The sequence below is a fragment of the Eleginops maclovinus genome, chromosome 17 (assembly GCF_036324505.1).
Source record: "Eleginops maclovinus isolate JMC-PN-2008 ecotype Puerto Natales chromosome 17, JC_Emac_rtc_rv5, whole genome shotgun sequence".
Lineage (NCBI taxonomy): Eukaryota > Metazoa > Chordata > Actinopteri > Perciformes > Eleginopidae > Eleginops > Eleginops maclovinus.
In genome coordinates this window covers 2,036,826-2,054,379 of record NC_086365.1, presented here as the reverse complement: position 1 = coordinate 2,054,379, position 17,554 = coordinate 2,036,826, and the positions used below count along the sequence as shown (strand labels likewise).

General features: G+C 41.3%; 1 protein-coding gene across 5 annotated transcripts in view; it reads right to left on the bottom strand.

Moving 5' to 3' along the window:
• Positions 1–17,554, bottom strand: part of ptpn12 (protein tyrosine phosphatase non-receptor type 12) — a 54,312-nt gene that overhangs the window by 26,320 nt on the left and 10,438 nt on the right. For all 5 annotated transcript variants that reach the window (XR_010167817.1, XM_063905700.1, XM_063905703.1 and 2 more), the window contains 10 exons: positions 9,403–9,511; positions 8,254–8,330; positions 7,999–8,094; positions 7,498–7,536; positions 6,246–6,317; positions 6,024–6,083; positions 5,721–5,863; positions 3,307–3,373; positions 3,116–3,193; positions 1,643–1,741 (listed from right to left, as the gene is read on the bottom strand). Coding sequence is in view for 4 of the 5 variants with exons in the window: in XM_063905700.1 (XP_063761770.1) it covers positions 1,643–1,741; positions 3,116–3,193; positions 3,307–3,373; positions 5,721–5,863; positions 6,024–6,083; positions 6,246–6,317; positions 7,498–7,536; positions 7,999–8,094; positions 8,254–8,330; positions 9,403–9,511 (840 nt within the window). In the remaining variant the exon portion in view is untranslated. The remainder of the gene's footprint in view (positions 1–1,642; positions 1,742–3,115; positions 3,194–3,306; positions 3,374–5,720; positions 5,864–6,023; positions 6,084–6,245; positions 6,318–7,497; positions 7,537–7,998; positions 8,095–8,253; positions 8,331–9,402; positions 9,512–17,554) is intronic.

Here is a 17,554-nt window from a genome sequence, read left to right as displayed (position 1 = left end):
AGGGGTGCCCAAATTTATGCACATGCCTATTTTTGTTTGAATGCACATAAACATGTTTCTGTTTGACCAATAAAAGTTATTTCCCTACTGAGATGTTTCTGTTACCATAAGGTATAACATATGTTAAAATGAAGTTGCTGCTTCAAAAGCTCAGCAAGTGACAAACTGATGCAGTGGTTTTCCTAAGGGGTGCCCAAACTTTTGCATACCACTGTATGTTATACAATAAAATAAATTAAGGGAATATAAGTATGTTCGTACTTTAAGAAACACAACCATTCAAATGAAGCTTCTTCCAAACGGTCTAAACTTAATAACCGTGCAGAAAGTGTGAGTGTTTTATAATGTCAACGTGGCAGTGTGTGTCCCTGTGACCCTCCCTTGGAAGGGTCTCCCTTTCCCAGCGGATGCGGGTCTATTCTGAGACTCAAAGTGCATTATGGGAGAGGGGTGATGTCATCAGAGCTTCCTAAGCAGGAAGTGGACTGGAGGACTGCTGCCAATGCTCTCCTCGTCTCTGTGTGTCCCTTGTGTTTGGGTCCGTCACCGTCTCACTGATGCTGCTAACCTCTAACCTCTGGCTCTGTCTTTTATCTCCACAAATCAGTGGGGGGGTAGAGCTTTACCAGTATTACTATATTTTCTAGTGGCAGTCCAGTAGAGTAGTATTTAAATGATCACGTTACCTTTCTAGTTGTTGGAACCATTAATAATCTTTTGATGGAAATATTGGATAGATATATTTGAGTCATAGCGAATAAATCATATTTATTCCAGTGGAACCAAACAACATCTCTGTGTCTGATTTCTGTCACCTAACCTCATATGGCTTCAGAAAGCTTAAACCCAGGATGAGCCACTTCTCTAGTGAAGAAGCATTTATTTCAGAATAAAAAATCCTAGAAATGTTTTATCCCTGCTTTGCCATCCCCCATCTTAAGTTTATTATTCCTAAAAGTGGTATAAGAATATGCTTGTTTATTATGTAAATCAACAGTGGATGCTTTTAGGTGCACTTGATTTGAAATAGCTTCAGTCTGAGCAGCTTGTAGGGTAGGATCAATCGTTTCCTCATATCAACTACATCGAAGAGTAGCTTGTAGCTTCATTAGTTTCAAAGTAGTCTGCTACCCAATGAAGTGGCATGATGGACGGGAGATACATACAAAGCCTGAATGGATTAAAAATAATCTAAGGATTTCAGCGTTGCACTTTAAACTCAGATAAATCACAGAGGATAATTCAGGTACTGCTTCTCCAGTTTTCTTCTAACTGTACATCAACTTTTTTGGTTTGGTTGCAATTGAGTGTGTGTTTTGGGGCAAATGAGGATAGTGAAGTAAAATTAGAAAGAGGGCAGTGTTGAGTGACACAGCAAGCTTTTTTTAAATAGGTCTAACGGTAGAGAGTCCGCTGAGTCTTCCCTGCAGAGGAGAGGTCTGTTTTCAGACTCTTCTTCTGTCTGTGTCGAAAGCAAAGTTTTCTGAAGGCTTCTCTTCCCTCTCCCTTCTCCTCCCACCCTCTCCCTCCCCTGTGACTAATTATTTGTGTTTCTTTCCCACTCCGAGTGCGTTACCCAGCGACATCCTGTCTTTCTTTAACACCAGACAGCATGCACAATATGGCTGTGTGTGTGTCATACCATGCCATCGTGTATCTGCGTGTTGGCGGGGCTCTCCAGTAGCTGCAGTTGTTTTTCAAAGAGCTGGGCGATCGCTCTGTGGACTAACTCGTACTGCTCCTGGGGAGACACAGGACAAGGGAAGAGAAAGAGAGAGATAAATGGAAAAGGTGAGGTGAAGGAGAAGGGAGGGAAAAAAATCAGAAAATCAATTTAAAAGCAGTAACATCCTCATGCCTGTACTCAAAAACATCCATTTACAAGCTGAATACAACCTGTGTGAAAACAACAGAAGGGCCTCGCCTGACGCATGCTGATATAATCTCATTATTTTCCCGGTGAGGCAGTAAATGTATCGCAATGCATTTTCAGAAATGACATTACAGTTACCGGCTCCCTGCAGCCCCTATCAAAGGCAATTCTGAGATATATCTAACAGGGGAGGAGACATCATAAATAAGCAGCAAAGGATGCTGGGTGATTTGCTCAGTGAAAACACACTGATTATTTTTGAATGAATGCTACTTTTAATGAAATGGTTAGAAAAGGAAAGTGTCCAGCTGAGAGTCATGCAGACACTCCCAGGTCGCTGGAACTGCGGGAATGCATCGACCTGGGCTAAGATGCATTTTGAACCAGGTCCAGCAAGGAACACATATAGAGACATGACCCGGGATATGTAACGAAGGAAACGCTGCTATAACGGTCACTCATTGTCACTCAAATGCGGAACCATATAAAAAAGGCAGAAATAACTTGAAGCAACTTCCCGTATAGATTATACAGATAGAATGCTTCTTATGCAGCATCACGTGTCCTTACGTGTTTATTATTACTTAAGCAGTATTAGTTGGTTAGTCTTCTCAGTTCTGCTGCTTCAGTATACTGCCAGAATATAACAAATTGCTTGTTTGATTAACAAAAATAAGGTAATTATTAATACAAGTATTGTATTAAAAACTTCAAATGAACACAAACAGATGAGTTATATTTAAAAGGGCCAATTTCTAGTTATACTCATTTTTTACTATGATAATCTTCCAAAATGACATGGTGTTAAAGATAGTAGGCACATTGTGTAGCCCCTAGCCATAAGTCAATTCACTTAACTTCATTTATACAATATGCCTGAATCTTTTTATATGTAGGTCTAAAAAATAAAAGTGAAACTGAAGCAGAACAAAATAAAAAAAAGAAAAGAAATAAAGCCGTATTTTTGTTAACTAGATTTGCATCCTCTGGGGAAGGAATATGGGTTATTAAATGTTGAGACACTTAGGCTGGGGGAAATCTATTGGACAACCAGACAAACATCACACAATGTTTATCTTAGCTCTTAACTTCCCTGTTTGAAGGAAGCTTAGCATTAGCATCAAATCCCTAATTAGCATTTTATAACTTATGGATATTATGGCTGGCGGAAAATGACCTTAAATGGTTGGATTCTATCAAACTTGTTTGCATTTAAAAAAAACCATCAAGCTAAGAACAAACCTTGGTCTGAACAGCAGAGTGTCGTTGCGTCCTCATCTCTTGGATCAACCGAAAAACATTAAAATCTTCTGGGATTTTCTGTAGAAACACAAAACAAAGGTGTTAATTCACACTTGAATCTTCACATACAGTTATCCTGTGTATTTGAACAGGTATGATTCAGATTTGTGTCCTTGTGTGTGTGTACATACCCCAGCTTTAAGAAGGTTCCATGTGTAATCAATAGCACAGATAGCCCCCGTCCTCCCACAGCCTGCACTGTAGAATCACAGTCATAGAGATAAGATTCAACAGAAACACAACACATGTATAAAGACACAGATGCACACTCCTGAGCTCCCTCCATCTCATTGCAAACATAAATCTACTTACAAACAGCTCTGGATTTTCTTTTTGTGAGGCAACAATAAAAGGAGTACCGACAACCACAACACCTCAGCAGACAGGATGGAGACAGCAGCTACGGAGTATGTGGCATCATGTCCGACACATAAAAACATAAACTGTATCTCATGCTGTCACAGGGCCCCCGCTTCTCTAACAAGCACGGTTTGTCTGCACACATACAGTAGAGCGCACACCAACCCACACAAGGGGTTCTTTACAGGAGCAGTTTTAGTCCTGCTGTGACAGAGGAACCAGGAAACGTCCTCAGGCTGCTCATTATAGCTGATTATACACACATGAGACGGCGTGTGTGCTGTGTGATTACCCACGCATGTGTGCGCCTTAAACCTATAGTCTCATGAATCAGTGTGTTTTTATTCATGTGAACAACGTCCCCATTTTAAGTTGTTTATTGGTGGAAATTGCCATTCATCTTAGAGGCATGAATGTATCGCCTAGACCAGGGGTAACCAACAGGTCGATCGCGATCGACTGGTCGATCTTCAAAGCATTCACTGTCAATCCCTATCATTTTCCCCTTTTTCTAAAAAAAAAAATGTTCATGATCTGGCTGGTTGGTTGTTTTAACAAGCTTTTTAGACCGAGCTCTGGCTTGTTGATTTGACACATCAGCAACAGAGAACCCTATATGCCTCATATGCCAACAGGCGGTAGCCTTGCTAAAACGTGGCAACCTGGAGCACCATCATGCTAGCACCCATGCTAAATTCAAAGACTCATATCCACTCAACAGCGCATTAAGATCAAAAACAATTGATGAACTGAAAAGACGACTAAAAGCACAGCAGTCGCTTTTCATCGCGCCTACAGCAAAGAGCAAGGCAGCTACAGAAACGTCCTTCTGAGTTAGCCATATTTTGGCTAAGCACAAAAAACCATTTACGGATGATGGGTTGATCAAAGAAGCAATGAGCGTTACAGCTGACGTCTTGTTTGCTGATTTTAAAAACAAAGAGGACAAAAAAGCAAGGATAAGAAGTGTACCACTTGGTGCACCAACTGTAGCCAGACGAGTTGAGTCATTGTCCGAAGATGTATCCCAGCAGGTATTAAAAGACTTATCTTTCTCGGAATACTTTTCAATTCAATTTGACGAGTCTACCGACGCCACAGACACAGCCCAGCTAAGTGTGTTTGTCCGAATGGTTTTCACGGATTTTACAGTCAAGGAGGACTTTCTGGCCCTTATCCCATTGAAAGAAAGAACCAGGGGTGAGGACGTGTACAAGGCATTCAAGGACTTTGTGCGTGAGTACAAGATTCCCATTCATAAAATAGTGTGCTTCACAACCGATGGGGCACCGGCGATGATCGGTGTTCGTTCAGGATTCGTCGCGTTGTGCAGAAAAGACCCAGACTTTCCACCATTTGTAAACTATCACTGTGTGATACATCAACAGGCATTGGCAGCTAAAGCAATTGACATGTCACATGTAATGAATGTTGTTGTTAAAAAAGTCAATTCAATTCGCACAGAAGCGCTTCAGCACCGTCTATTTAAGTCTTTATTGGACGAACTCGACTCTGCATATGGAGATTTGACCCTTCACGCAGATGTAAGGTGGCTCAGTGGGGGCAAGGTGCTCCAGCGTTTTCTGGATTTGCTGCCAGAGATCAGTATTCTGAAGTCGAGGAACGAGGAGTATGAGCAGCTGTCCGACGACACTTGGTTATTGGACTTGGGGTTCCTTACCGATCTGACCGCAAAACTCAATGACCTTAACCGAGAATTGCAAGGGAGAGACCGAGAGCTTGGTCACATGATTAGCGCAGTGGAGGCATTCAAAGTGAAGCTCAGTTTGTGGACCACTCAGTTAAGACATGCAAGGCTGACACACTTCCTAAGTAGTTGCGTATGTGTGTGTTGGGTCTAACTGCTGCAGTGTTGAAACTTGGAACTCCACACACACAAACACACACACACACACACACACACACACACACACACACACAGTAATGCCAGCCACCTGTTGCACATTCTCACTGCCTGCTCACCACTGGCATTCTTATGAATTATACAATTCAATTTCAAAGTACAAGCAAGAACAAAATGTGAATCTTTAACTAGAACAACTGGAGACTGAGGTATAATGTCATGCATGTACTGTACACAGAACATCTCTTTTTGGGTTGCCTTAGTTACAGTGCGTGCAGTAATGGATCTGAGTCTCTGCACAGTCTATCCGTTCTGACCTACCTGCAGTGCACACATATAGGAACATCGTCATTCTCTTGGTATTCCCTCATCAGTGCGATCATATCCAGTATGGAGTCAAACGACGAGGGAACATCGTGATCCGGCCAGTTCATATAATGGAACTGTGTTAGCCTCCGTGTTTCCTGCACACACACATACAGAGGGATGTATTTCAGAACAATTCTTTAGAAAATGACAGGGAAACTGAATCATAAGGCAAAGATGAGCAGCCTGAGTGAATGTGGGGGCGATATGTTAAGCATTTAATTACTTTCAGTGTTTAGACATTTTGAGAAGACTTACATTCTCATTCTCCACGGTCAAAGTCCTGAGGAAGTAGTCTGTTCTGGCCTGCTCCGACTCCTAGAGACAGCAGAGACAGGGACAACATTTACACAATCCTTGACTAAAACGGCCATTAGAACAAAATGTGAGAAATGCAGGAGCCCAGACCCTAACCCCCCCCCCCCCTTCTTACACTCTCCTCACACACACAGCTGTGATATTAGAGATTTGTGTACTTACACAGGAGATTCTGAAGGGGCCAAAACTCATGGGCTCCTCCCCGAGCAGCGGGAAATACCGCTCACACTTTTTCTAACGAGAGAAGAAGAGAGGAGTTAGCTTTGGCTGAGAACAACATACCAGACAAATACCACAGCTTCCTGTGCACACACACTTTCAGGCTCGGAATAACGATGAACGTGACATGTGGAACTTCGACAATGATAATAACAGAAAAAAAGACTGAATATAAGATGTGCAAAACAGACATTTATAGAAGCATATGCTCATTATCCGGGCTTTGCTAACGGCCTTTAGCAACACCTTGTCACAGACACAACGATAAAATAATCAGACAAATGAAGTAGACTTTTGATTGTGTTCTGGTTCTGTGTTTCTGTAGGCATTTGTAAGCAACTATGACAGAGAATATTGCTTTTTTCAATGGTTATTTCATTTTTTGTTGCTCATTTTTTTAAGAAGGGGCAGTTAAAAGATAAGCATGTTAATTGGGGATAAAAGAGGATCACCCCTCAAAATGATGGGGTGTACTACAAAAAGACACAAAATGATCTGTTAAATTCTGATTAATCAGAAGACATGTTTTTAGTTTGAGTCATTGCTTTAATGACAGATGTTAAGCACCTGGACACATTTATTTAAATCCAGAGACGGATTCAGTCTCTGTTTGAAAAAATATCACAGTGAAAAATAGTGATGGCAAATCATCTTTCTGTCAAAACATGTTGGGGAAGAGGTGAGGAGTTTTGTTTTGAGACAACATTTGAACTGAGCCATGTTGGTTTTCAAAATGAAACTTTTGACCACTTTTGGTAAAAGATTTTCTTCTCCCTGCTCCTTTCCACCATGTGCTATATCATTTGTGTTAAGTGTACATGTTTCATTTTGTAAAGTGTACAAGCTTTGTTTTGTGTGAAATAAACAAATAAATAAATAAAAATTAAAGGGTTAAATAGACCCAGACTGACTGGAAAAATACATCATCACCAAGGATAAATGTGTACTGAAGAATCAAGGGGCCGAAAAAATAATTCTCACACACACACACACACACACACACACACACACACACACACACACACACACACACACACACACACACACACACACACACACACACACACACACACACACACACACACACACACACACACACACACACACACACACACACACACACACACACACACACACACACACACACACACACACACACACACACACACACAGGGATTAAATATCAGGGCCTTACCCTTCCCATCTCAAACTCTCGACAAGCCATCATAATAACCTGCAGAGACACAAACAAGACGGATCACAATATTTACACTCAGGGATAAATCGTACATTTCCCAACATATTCCTTCCTTTATGTTCTATTTAAGCGAGATCCGAAATGAGGTGCACACCCCGCAGAATATTAAAAGCTTTAATAGAGAGTGGCACGACCTTTCTGTATTTTAAATTAAGTTGGAGCAGACTTCAGATCATTTTTCGTTATGTATATCTCACTTTGATCCCAGCTGCAACGTCCCGAGTGAGAGATAAACCTTATCACAGCTCCCCCACTTTCTGTCCATCTGCTTCAGCCATAAGCACCCCCCATCTGTCTGACATTAAATATTTATAACACTTATTATTTTATTACACCCACAAAAAAAGGTTCCATCTTTCTGGTCCTATTCTAGTTTACCCAGACTCCTGCTCTCTAAATGCTGCTGTCTCCCTTCTCCCTCCTCTAAGCCATACTCACAGCTACATTATACTCCCAGTTCATCCTCCAGAAGTCGATGACAGTGTTCTGCAGTGGGCCCTGAGTTGCAATATACGCCTCCGGGCCATCCATACCCTGAAGGGAGCGACAAGAAAGAGATCACAAATCCATCCTGTTTTGACACACTTAATCTCCCTGTGATTCATACAGCACTTTATACCACATCAGTGTTCCTCACACTGTGATCAAAGTGTCACACAATGAAGAAAAGGCCTTTCAGGGGCTGTCCTTTACCTTGATGAAGTTCGCATTGACGTAATCCGAGTCATTATTGGTCGTTTTTAATGCCAGCTTCACCCTAGTGTGGTCAACTGTGGACAGACAGGGAGAAGGAAGTCTTAACTCTACTTGCAGAAGCAGAAATGAAACAAGACAAAGAGAAAAGAGTGGATTGTAAATTGGGATAAATCGAGAGACAAAGAGAGGACAAGTTGGAGAGAAAATAAGGTTAACCCTTAAGAGATCCTAGGGACATGTTGCACCATTTTGTTTTTCATTTTCAAGCCATTTTAGCTGTGTTGAGTGAATATAGCTCAAATCTGCCAGAGGATATTCTTTTTAAATTTTCTTTGTACTGTCAGCTCAGTTCCTTAATTCAGTTTTTGTTCAAATCAATGTTGCTGCTAATCATTGATCCATCTCAGGGCCTAATAATAATTATAATAATAATCTTTCAAATGTATTTTATGGAAATTATTTTTTCAATTAAAAAAACCAGTCGAGTTTTATCACCATACTGGTCTTAAAAGGGTTCAAATCCACCAAATATAATTCATATTTGATACACACTCACTACTTCAGTTTGAAAAGGTTTAATTGTTTAAAGTGGAATAAAAATATTCACATATGATACTTTTACAGCAGGTTTTGGGAAGGTGGCATTTTTGTGCTTAGGCACAAATGTGTTAGGATATTAATGGACCTCTTAAGGGTTAATGGACACAGCACATCCTTAATTCTGTTTGCGTGTGTGTGTGTGTGTGTGTGTGTGTGCGCGAGCGTGTGTGTGCAGTCACATCTGTTACGGATGAAGCGCCCTTCCTTTACCATATAAGCAGCTCATTCACTAAAAGCTTTAATGAATGAGTGAGTGGGTGGATGGGAGGAAGGAGAGAAAAGAGGATAAAGGTATAAAAAAAAAGTAGGACAGATGTTGGGTCAGGGAAGCTCCCCCTGAGGTCAATAAGTACAGCAACTGCTCTGTGTGTGTGAGTGTGAGTGTGAGTGTGAGTGTGAGTGTGAGTGTGAGTGTGTGTGTGTGTGTGTGTATGTGAGACAGACCTTTACAGCAACCAGGAAATACAGTAGCCAGCTAAGTTCTTTATGTGTGTATAAGTGGGAGTCGTTCATATTTAAAGACTGCATGTATCTGCTGGTACTTACATGGCAGTATATCTTTATATCTGTTCTTCTTCACGTTCTCCTCCTTCTCTCCTACGTTGGTGGGGTAGATCTTCTCCGTGCGGTATTTAGTCGATAGCCGCCGTAACCGCTGGGAAAAGAAAAAGTGAGGAAAATAGATTTAGTAGGAGATAGATGAAGAATTATTTTCTCCTCTCCGCTCCACCTACACAGATTATATGATTTGTTTATTAATATAAACGAAGGAAAAGCAACATCTGGTTACACAGGAAAGAGAGGAATGATAGCAGACAGAATGATGACACTTTATCTGCTGGAAACAGAGAGACATCTTTCAGAGAGCAGTGATAGAAGGGTTAGGAAACTAAACGACTGAAAACCGAGCTTGATTGAAACTCAATCTGAGATTCTATCAAGCTTTGCCATCATATTTTCTGCGTAGAGCCCTGTCTGACATACCCAGCGTTTACAGTGGTTAGACTCACACTCATATTATACCCATCCTTAGTGTTAGGGACACCACAGCTCAACACCCAAACACACACTCCTGTGCATTAAGTGAGGCTAGATCTAATAGTCTGACACAAATAAAGACTCAGACAGTCAATGGGAAGAGAACTATGACAGCGTTTCTCGTCCACTATCTTGTGTTCGGCAACTTAAAGAGGCCCTATTCTTCTTTTTGGGGGTTTCCCTCTCCTGTAGTGTGTTATGTAGGTTTTAGTGCATGTAAATGGTCTGTAAAGGCTAAAATCCCTGTGCTTCTCTCCCTTTTCCACCCCCTCGCCTTAAACACTTCCATTGGAATCCTTTGTTTACTTACAGAACATAATGACAACACTTTGTAACACTTGCGCTTCTATTGGCTAGCGCTCCAGCACACCGCACGTGATAGGCTAAAGGGCGGGACATCTCTAAGCAGGTTGAACAATCACAACAGAGCCGGCCAGCTAACCAATCAGAGCAGACTGGGCTCTGGTTTCAGACAGAGGGTGAAAAGAGGTGTTGCAGCACAGGCAGTATGAGAAAAATAAAGAGCTTTTTGAACATTAAAGCATGGAGACATGTCCCAGTAGAGACACCTGGACATCAGCAGGAGAGGACTCTTTAAAGTAGAGACACTACATACTGATATACACCTGAACATCAGCAGGAGAGGACTCTTTACAGTAGAGACACTACATACTGATATACACCTGAACATCAGCAGGAGAGGACTCTTTAAAGTAGAGACACTACACACTGATATACACCTGAACATCAGCAGGAGAGGACTCTTTAAAGTAGAGACACTACATACTGATATACACCTGAACATCAGCAGGAGAGGACTCTTTAAAGTAGAGACACTACATACTGATATACACCTGAACATCAGCAGGAGAGGACTCTTTAAAGTAGAGACACTACATACTGATATACACCTGAACATCAACAGGAGAGGACTCTTTAAAGTAGAGACACTACATACTGATATACACCTGAACATCAGCAGGAGAGGACTCTTTAAAGTAGAGACACTACATACTGATATACACCTGAACATCAGCAGGAGAGGACTCTTTAAAGTAGAGACACTACATACTGATATACACCTGAACATCAGCAGGAGAGGACTCTTTAAAGTAGAGACACTACATACTGATATACACCTGAACATCAACAGGAGAGGACTCTTTAAAGTAGAGACACTACATACTGATATACACCTGAACATCAGCAGGAGAGGACTCTTTAAAGTAGAGACACTACATACTGATATACACCTGAACATCAGCAGGAGAGGACTCTTTAAAGTAGAGACGCTATATACTGATATACACCTGAACATCAGCAGGATAGGACTCTTTAAAAGATATTTAATTATCAGTAAAGATTTAGATACATAATACTTAATACATTCTGCAAATACATCTATCCATGGCACACCTCTGGTCATCTTAAACCATTCCAAGAACACAGCCAACAGTATTTCATCTCTCTGTCTGTACACACAAACTGAAAGATTGGCAATAAATTTGACTTTGAAGTTCAAATGTTATCTGTTGGTACAAAGGTGCTAAACAAAGTGCTATACAGACATGCTACAATGATTACTAGCTTTCCATGCGAATATTGGATTTGACTGATTATTCTATCAGTGAGCTGCAGTAAATTGTCAGAGATGTTTTAATGAATTGCATTAGGGATGAGGTAATTTTCCAGGACATAGAAAAGGACATTTTCTGTTTGCTAGATCCCTTGCATCTCAACTGAATTTACAAAAATGATTACTTTAACACCATGACTTACTACTGTAATATAATTACAAAAAGTAGCACTCGTCAGTGTCTGTCTTCTTAACTGTGAGATTGAGAGGTTTCCTTCACATAAGCTGTGCATAGAGAACATTTTCCCTTTACTGACATGTTTTGTCTTAGAGTTAAAAAGGGTTTCACATTTCTATTGAATTAGCTTTAAAATGAGTCCATTTTATTCAATGGAAATCACTGGTTTCCTCTTTTCACCACAAGCATTTTTTTATAGGAACAAGAAAGAGGCTGCTACTGCTAAATGCTACATTTAAAACGAACTAAATATAATATATTGCATGTATATTAATATATAACAGCGAGACGTTTGTATGGTATAAAAACCTCCTGCTGCTCCACTGATAGTGTTCACATGATATCGCCTTTTTATTATTATTCTCTCAGTTGGTTAAATCACTTCCTTCGCTCTTTGTTCGACAGTGAGGAAATTAGGCATCACTCGAACTCCCCTTCTCTCTAGCTGTCTCTGAGAAAGTCAGCGTAGGCGTAGGGCTGCTGGAGCCTTGTGTGAGAGGTGGCTCCGCCCCTCCTCTCTGCGGCCCTCTCAGGCTCCCCTTGTGTTACTGAGCCGGAGACACACACAGTAGATCCTGAACTCTCAGACACAGAGACTCTTCTTCCTGTCCCTGTTTCTCTTCTGTGCTCAAGCAGAGACATAAAACAATACACTCGGAGAGGAATGCTAAACACACAACAACAGGTACTTTCACTAAATACATCAAATAAAAAAGCTGTGAAGGAAATGTCTAAGAGGACATATTCTCTACTGGGACATGTCTCCATGCTTTAATGTTCAAAAGGCTCTTTATTTTTCTCAGTCTTTGTCTGTGCCCAGTCTGCTCTGATTGGTTAGCTGGCCGGCTCTGTTGTGACTGGTCAACCTGCTTAGAGTTGTCCCGCCCCTTAACCTTTCAAGTACAATGTGTTGGAGCGCTAACCAATAGAAGCGCAAGTGTAACATAGTGGTGTCATTATGGGCCTGAAGTAAACAAAGGAGTCCAATGGAGGCATTTGAGGCGAGAGAGAAACTCGCTCTGGAGGGAACACAGAGATTTTATCCTCTGCAGACCATTGACATGCACTAACACCTATATTATATGCAACTACGGTCTGATTAAGAATAGAAAAGTGACTTATTTTCCTCATTGTTACGTGCCATCTTTATTTTTTTTGAAAGCTTTGTTTTTGATTCAGGGCTTCAATACTTTCAAAAACTGATTTATGTAGTCACTACACACACACACACACACACACACACACACACACACACACACACACACACACACACACACACACACACACACACACACACACACACACACACACACACACACACACACACACACACACAGCTTAGGTGAGAGGCACAGAGGCATATAATGAGTTGTTCTCGTCTTTATAAACCACCGCAACAAGCTGAGGGAGAGAAACAGGGCAGAGAACGGGAGGTACACACACTCACACAAACTGTGGGCGGCAACACAGCTGTGTGTGTGTGTGTGTGTGTGTGTGTGTGTGTGTGTGTGTGTGTGTGTGTGTGTGTGTGTGTGTGTGTGTGTGTTTGTTTGTGTCTGTGTGGTAATAGCATTAGAGCTCCTCTGGCCTCATGTGAATTACATTTCTAACAGAGGCCTGCTTCTGTGTTGGGCTAGAGCCCGGGAACACACACACACACACACACACACACACACACACACACACACACACACACACACACACACACTTAAGACACACAATGAGCAAGATGAGGCAGGCAACAGTGATTTGCGATGGTTTGTGATTCCCCCGACCCACAGAATACATTATGTTGAGACTAACAGGCACACAGTCTGCCCCCCCCCCCCCCTGTATTTCTCTGTAGACCATTTCACTTCATTTACAGAAAGCTGATAATTGGAATCATACTGACTTTCTGTAGCACCTAATCAAGAATTTGTTTTAGCCCTGGATCAATATACATGATAGACCGTGGCAGCTGCCATTCAGGGACAGATGTCCTGTTTTCACAAGCATGCAACTTGTATAATCATGAGGGCAAACTGCAGAGGATAATCCACAGGGAGGAAACTAGGAAATAACAACTTTAGCAGCCGGCTCAAAGATATTTCAGCAGCTAGAAATCCAGGTTTACACTTTCCTCTCTCAATTCAGAGGAGCAAGCCAACAAATATTACACTTTTATATAGACATGTATATGGAATGGTCAATGTCACGACTGTTGTACCTCGGGAAACACAGGCCATACTGTCTGGTGTCTGTTTAGCTGACTGAGGTTTAAAAACCATATTAGATTCAAATAATTCATGTTATGCTTCGATGTTCCTTTTTTGACTGATTATGGAAGAATGATATAATTGTATGTATTTCTGCTACCACAACTGTTAAATTCCCTACAGGTTCAATAGCTGATTAAGGAAACAAAACATGTAAAAAAGCACATTTGTTTCTATTAATGCTTAAAAGAATGAATAAGGAATGATTTGAAACGAGGAGTTTGTGAATACATCAGTGCAACCCTGTGGTTATAAGCGGAGGGGGAAATCATCGATAAAGCATAGTATCGCGATACTTTGCGTGGCGATATTGTATTGATACACGGACGCCAAGTATCGATATTTGATGATACAAACTATTCATATTGTGAATCCAAATGAAAGTGTTTGGTAACAATTGCTTCAGTCCACTGGATGGTACCGAGCTTTTTCTTGTGCGGTCATGGCAAGCCCCCAGGAAGTGCTCCGGACTTTGAGAAATTATTTGCAGTGGCCAAACAGCGTGTACTACAACTTCCGTATCAGTCTGTGACGTCACCGGCCCAGAAAGACTTTTCCCCATTGACTTACATTGGGAAAGAGACGTCTGTAAATCGGTGGATACTTTTTAAAAAACTATATAAACTACCCAGTATGAACCCTTGTATAGCCCTTATTAAAAACATTAGGTCTTTAAAGTTGTAAAATGCGCTAAAAGCTGAATCCAGATTTATTTTCTCTCTCCATTCATTCTACTGAGCCGAGAGAGGGAGACCGGGGCGGGGCTTAAGGGGAAACTCAACTGCTCATGCTGTATGCCCTTGACAGCCAAGCATGATGGGTAATTTGTGTGGTTTTGCTCTCCAGAATATCAGGCCATTTTGTCTTCATGTGCCACTGAGCAGCTCTCATAGGAAGGAACGAGGCCCAGTCAGTCAGTGGGATTGGCAGGAAGTTAGTCAAAACAAAGATGGAGTCAGCGGAGAAAGAAATCAGAAATGCGCCATATTGCAATATATCGTACCACAATGCTATCATATGGTGGCTTAGGTATCGCGTAGGGATGCACCGAAATGAAAATTCTTGGCCGAAACCGAAAACCGAAAATGAGGAAACCAAGGCCGAAAACCGAAACACCGAAATAAATTATTATTCCAATTATTAGTACCATTGCATTTATGGCTATGACTGTGTGCTAACCTTACTAAAAATCAAGGCGTTGCAATTCAAAGAATAAATAAATCACGAAATTATGAAAATATTTATTTAGAACTGACATTATGCACAATACAAAATAAAATGAAATGTTTAACTTGACCACACATGTGTAGCCTACATGAAATAATAATGTACAGGCCTGTAAACTGACTGGCCTGCTGAAATATTGTAAAATTAAATATGTTCTCTCATAAAAAAACAAAGTGCATTTAAGTCAAGTGCATCGAAACTCTTGTGAATTAAGCAGAATCTTTTGCAGCTTGAAATCTGTGTCGATCCACTGTGCAGTTAGACTGAGCATACTCGTGATGCTGACGTCTGAGCTCCATATATCGGTCGTGAAACTGATTGCTGAAATATCAGATGCCATAAGCTCATGGACGTGAGTTGCAACAACATTGAACAGCTCAGGTAAACATACGTCTGAGAAATGTCGTCTGCTCGGTATGGCATAACGGGGCTCAATGTGCTCTATCAGCCTACGAAATCCCACGTCCTCTACAACAGAGAACGGCTGATCATCTAAGGCAATGAATTCCATCATTTTTTGTGTAATGCCCTTAGCCTTGGCACCATCACTGGGAAACTTTTTGGCCTTTTCAAAAACGTCTGCCACAGACGGAGTCGGTGTGCTCGGAATGGCTTTCCTTTTCTGTGCCGCGTTTTTCTCAAATTCAGAATAGCGATCGGGATGTTTTGATTTAAGATGATGAATTAAACCCGACGTGGAAAAGCTCTTTGCAGATATACCCCCTCTAGAAATTTCGGCTTTACACGTATTGCAAATTGCTATTCGTTGTTCTTTTTCAGACACAGTGAATTGCGTCCACACCGCAGACATGTTGGCCCGAGTGCTGTTCGCGGTTTTTTGCTTGCGTCATCATCACAACGTTCTGTTTCGGCCTTGTTGTTTCGGTGACAAAAGTGTTTCGGCCGAAAACAGAAAATGCACTTTTGGGCCATTTTCGGTGGCCGAATTTTCGGTGCATCCCTAGTATCGCGATAGTATCGAATCGTGGGGACCCTGGTGATTCCAACCCCTAGCAGTTATTGTTAAATACAGATGCTGCACTGTCATGTTTCCAAATTAATCAACTATTTCCATCCATGCAAGTTATCTGACATTTAAAGCATTGCATACCAAAATGTGTGTTGGAGTGGACTTAAGACTTTAATAAAAGTATGGATGTGATCAATCTTAGAAGCTTTGGTGACATATTTAAATGTCATCACTCTTGAACTAAGTCAAGTTTGAAGATTCATCAGGTTAATAAACAAATTACAGAAAATTAAATTACCCCTCTGCTATATTTTTTCAGATATAAGCGGGGCTTTCTTTTTATTCGGTTTATCGTTCTGAAAAAAAAACTGGGATGGAGACCCAGCTACTGTCTGTTTGGTCGTCTTACTCTTTACTTTCCATTGTCAGAAAGACAGACCCTGTTTCTAATTACTCTTACATCCTCTGTTACATCACTCACACACACACACACACACACACACACACACACACACACACACACACACACACACACACACACACACACACACACACACACACACACACACACACACACACACACACACACACACACACACACACACACACACACACACACACACACACACACACACACACACACACACACAGCACATAATGGGCAGCCTGGAGGATGCAGAAGAAATAAGGCAGAGTGTGCAGCTCTGTACGTTTTCCAAACAAGATGACAACATAGGTAACGTGAAGAGGGAATGAGAAGAGAGGAAGAGGAGGGAAGGATGAGATGAAAAGAGTGATTCTGGAGAAAAGACGGGGGGGGGGAAGCAGAGTGGAGGAAAGAGGGACAGCCAAGGCTTTGAAGAGGCTCTTGGAAACTAAGCTAATGGATTCCTTTATTCCTCGTTTCTTTCGTCTATTCACCAGCTCTCTTTACACACTCTGTCGCTTCGCACTAGCCTGTGCTCTGAAGGGGGGGGGGGGGTGCAGGGAAAGAAGGCCAAGATATGTTAACATACTTGTATCCATCAGCGCTTCAAGTGTGCTCCTCTATTGAATTATTATGTGTTGCACAACAACCGGAACAACTCTTTCATTAAAGGAATAAAATGAGGAAATCAAAGAGGAGATTTATGGAGAGATGCTTTATTAGATCATATAATTAAAAGTTCCTGTTCATCTTTATTAAAAGTCCATCTTGCCCTGCAACCAATAGTCATAGAGTGGTGCAGGGATGACGTGTTTTTGTAGGCCGATCCGGAAATAAGCTGCGCATGGGTTCCCTTGACAAAAAAGTGATTTCTCCATAGGCTTTTGGAATATTGTGAAAAATAAGATCTCTGGAAAACGAACCTGTTTGATAAATGCACGTTTTGTTCAGCCGGATAATCTCC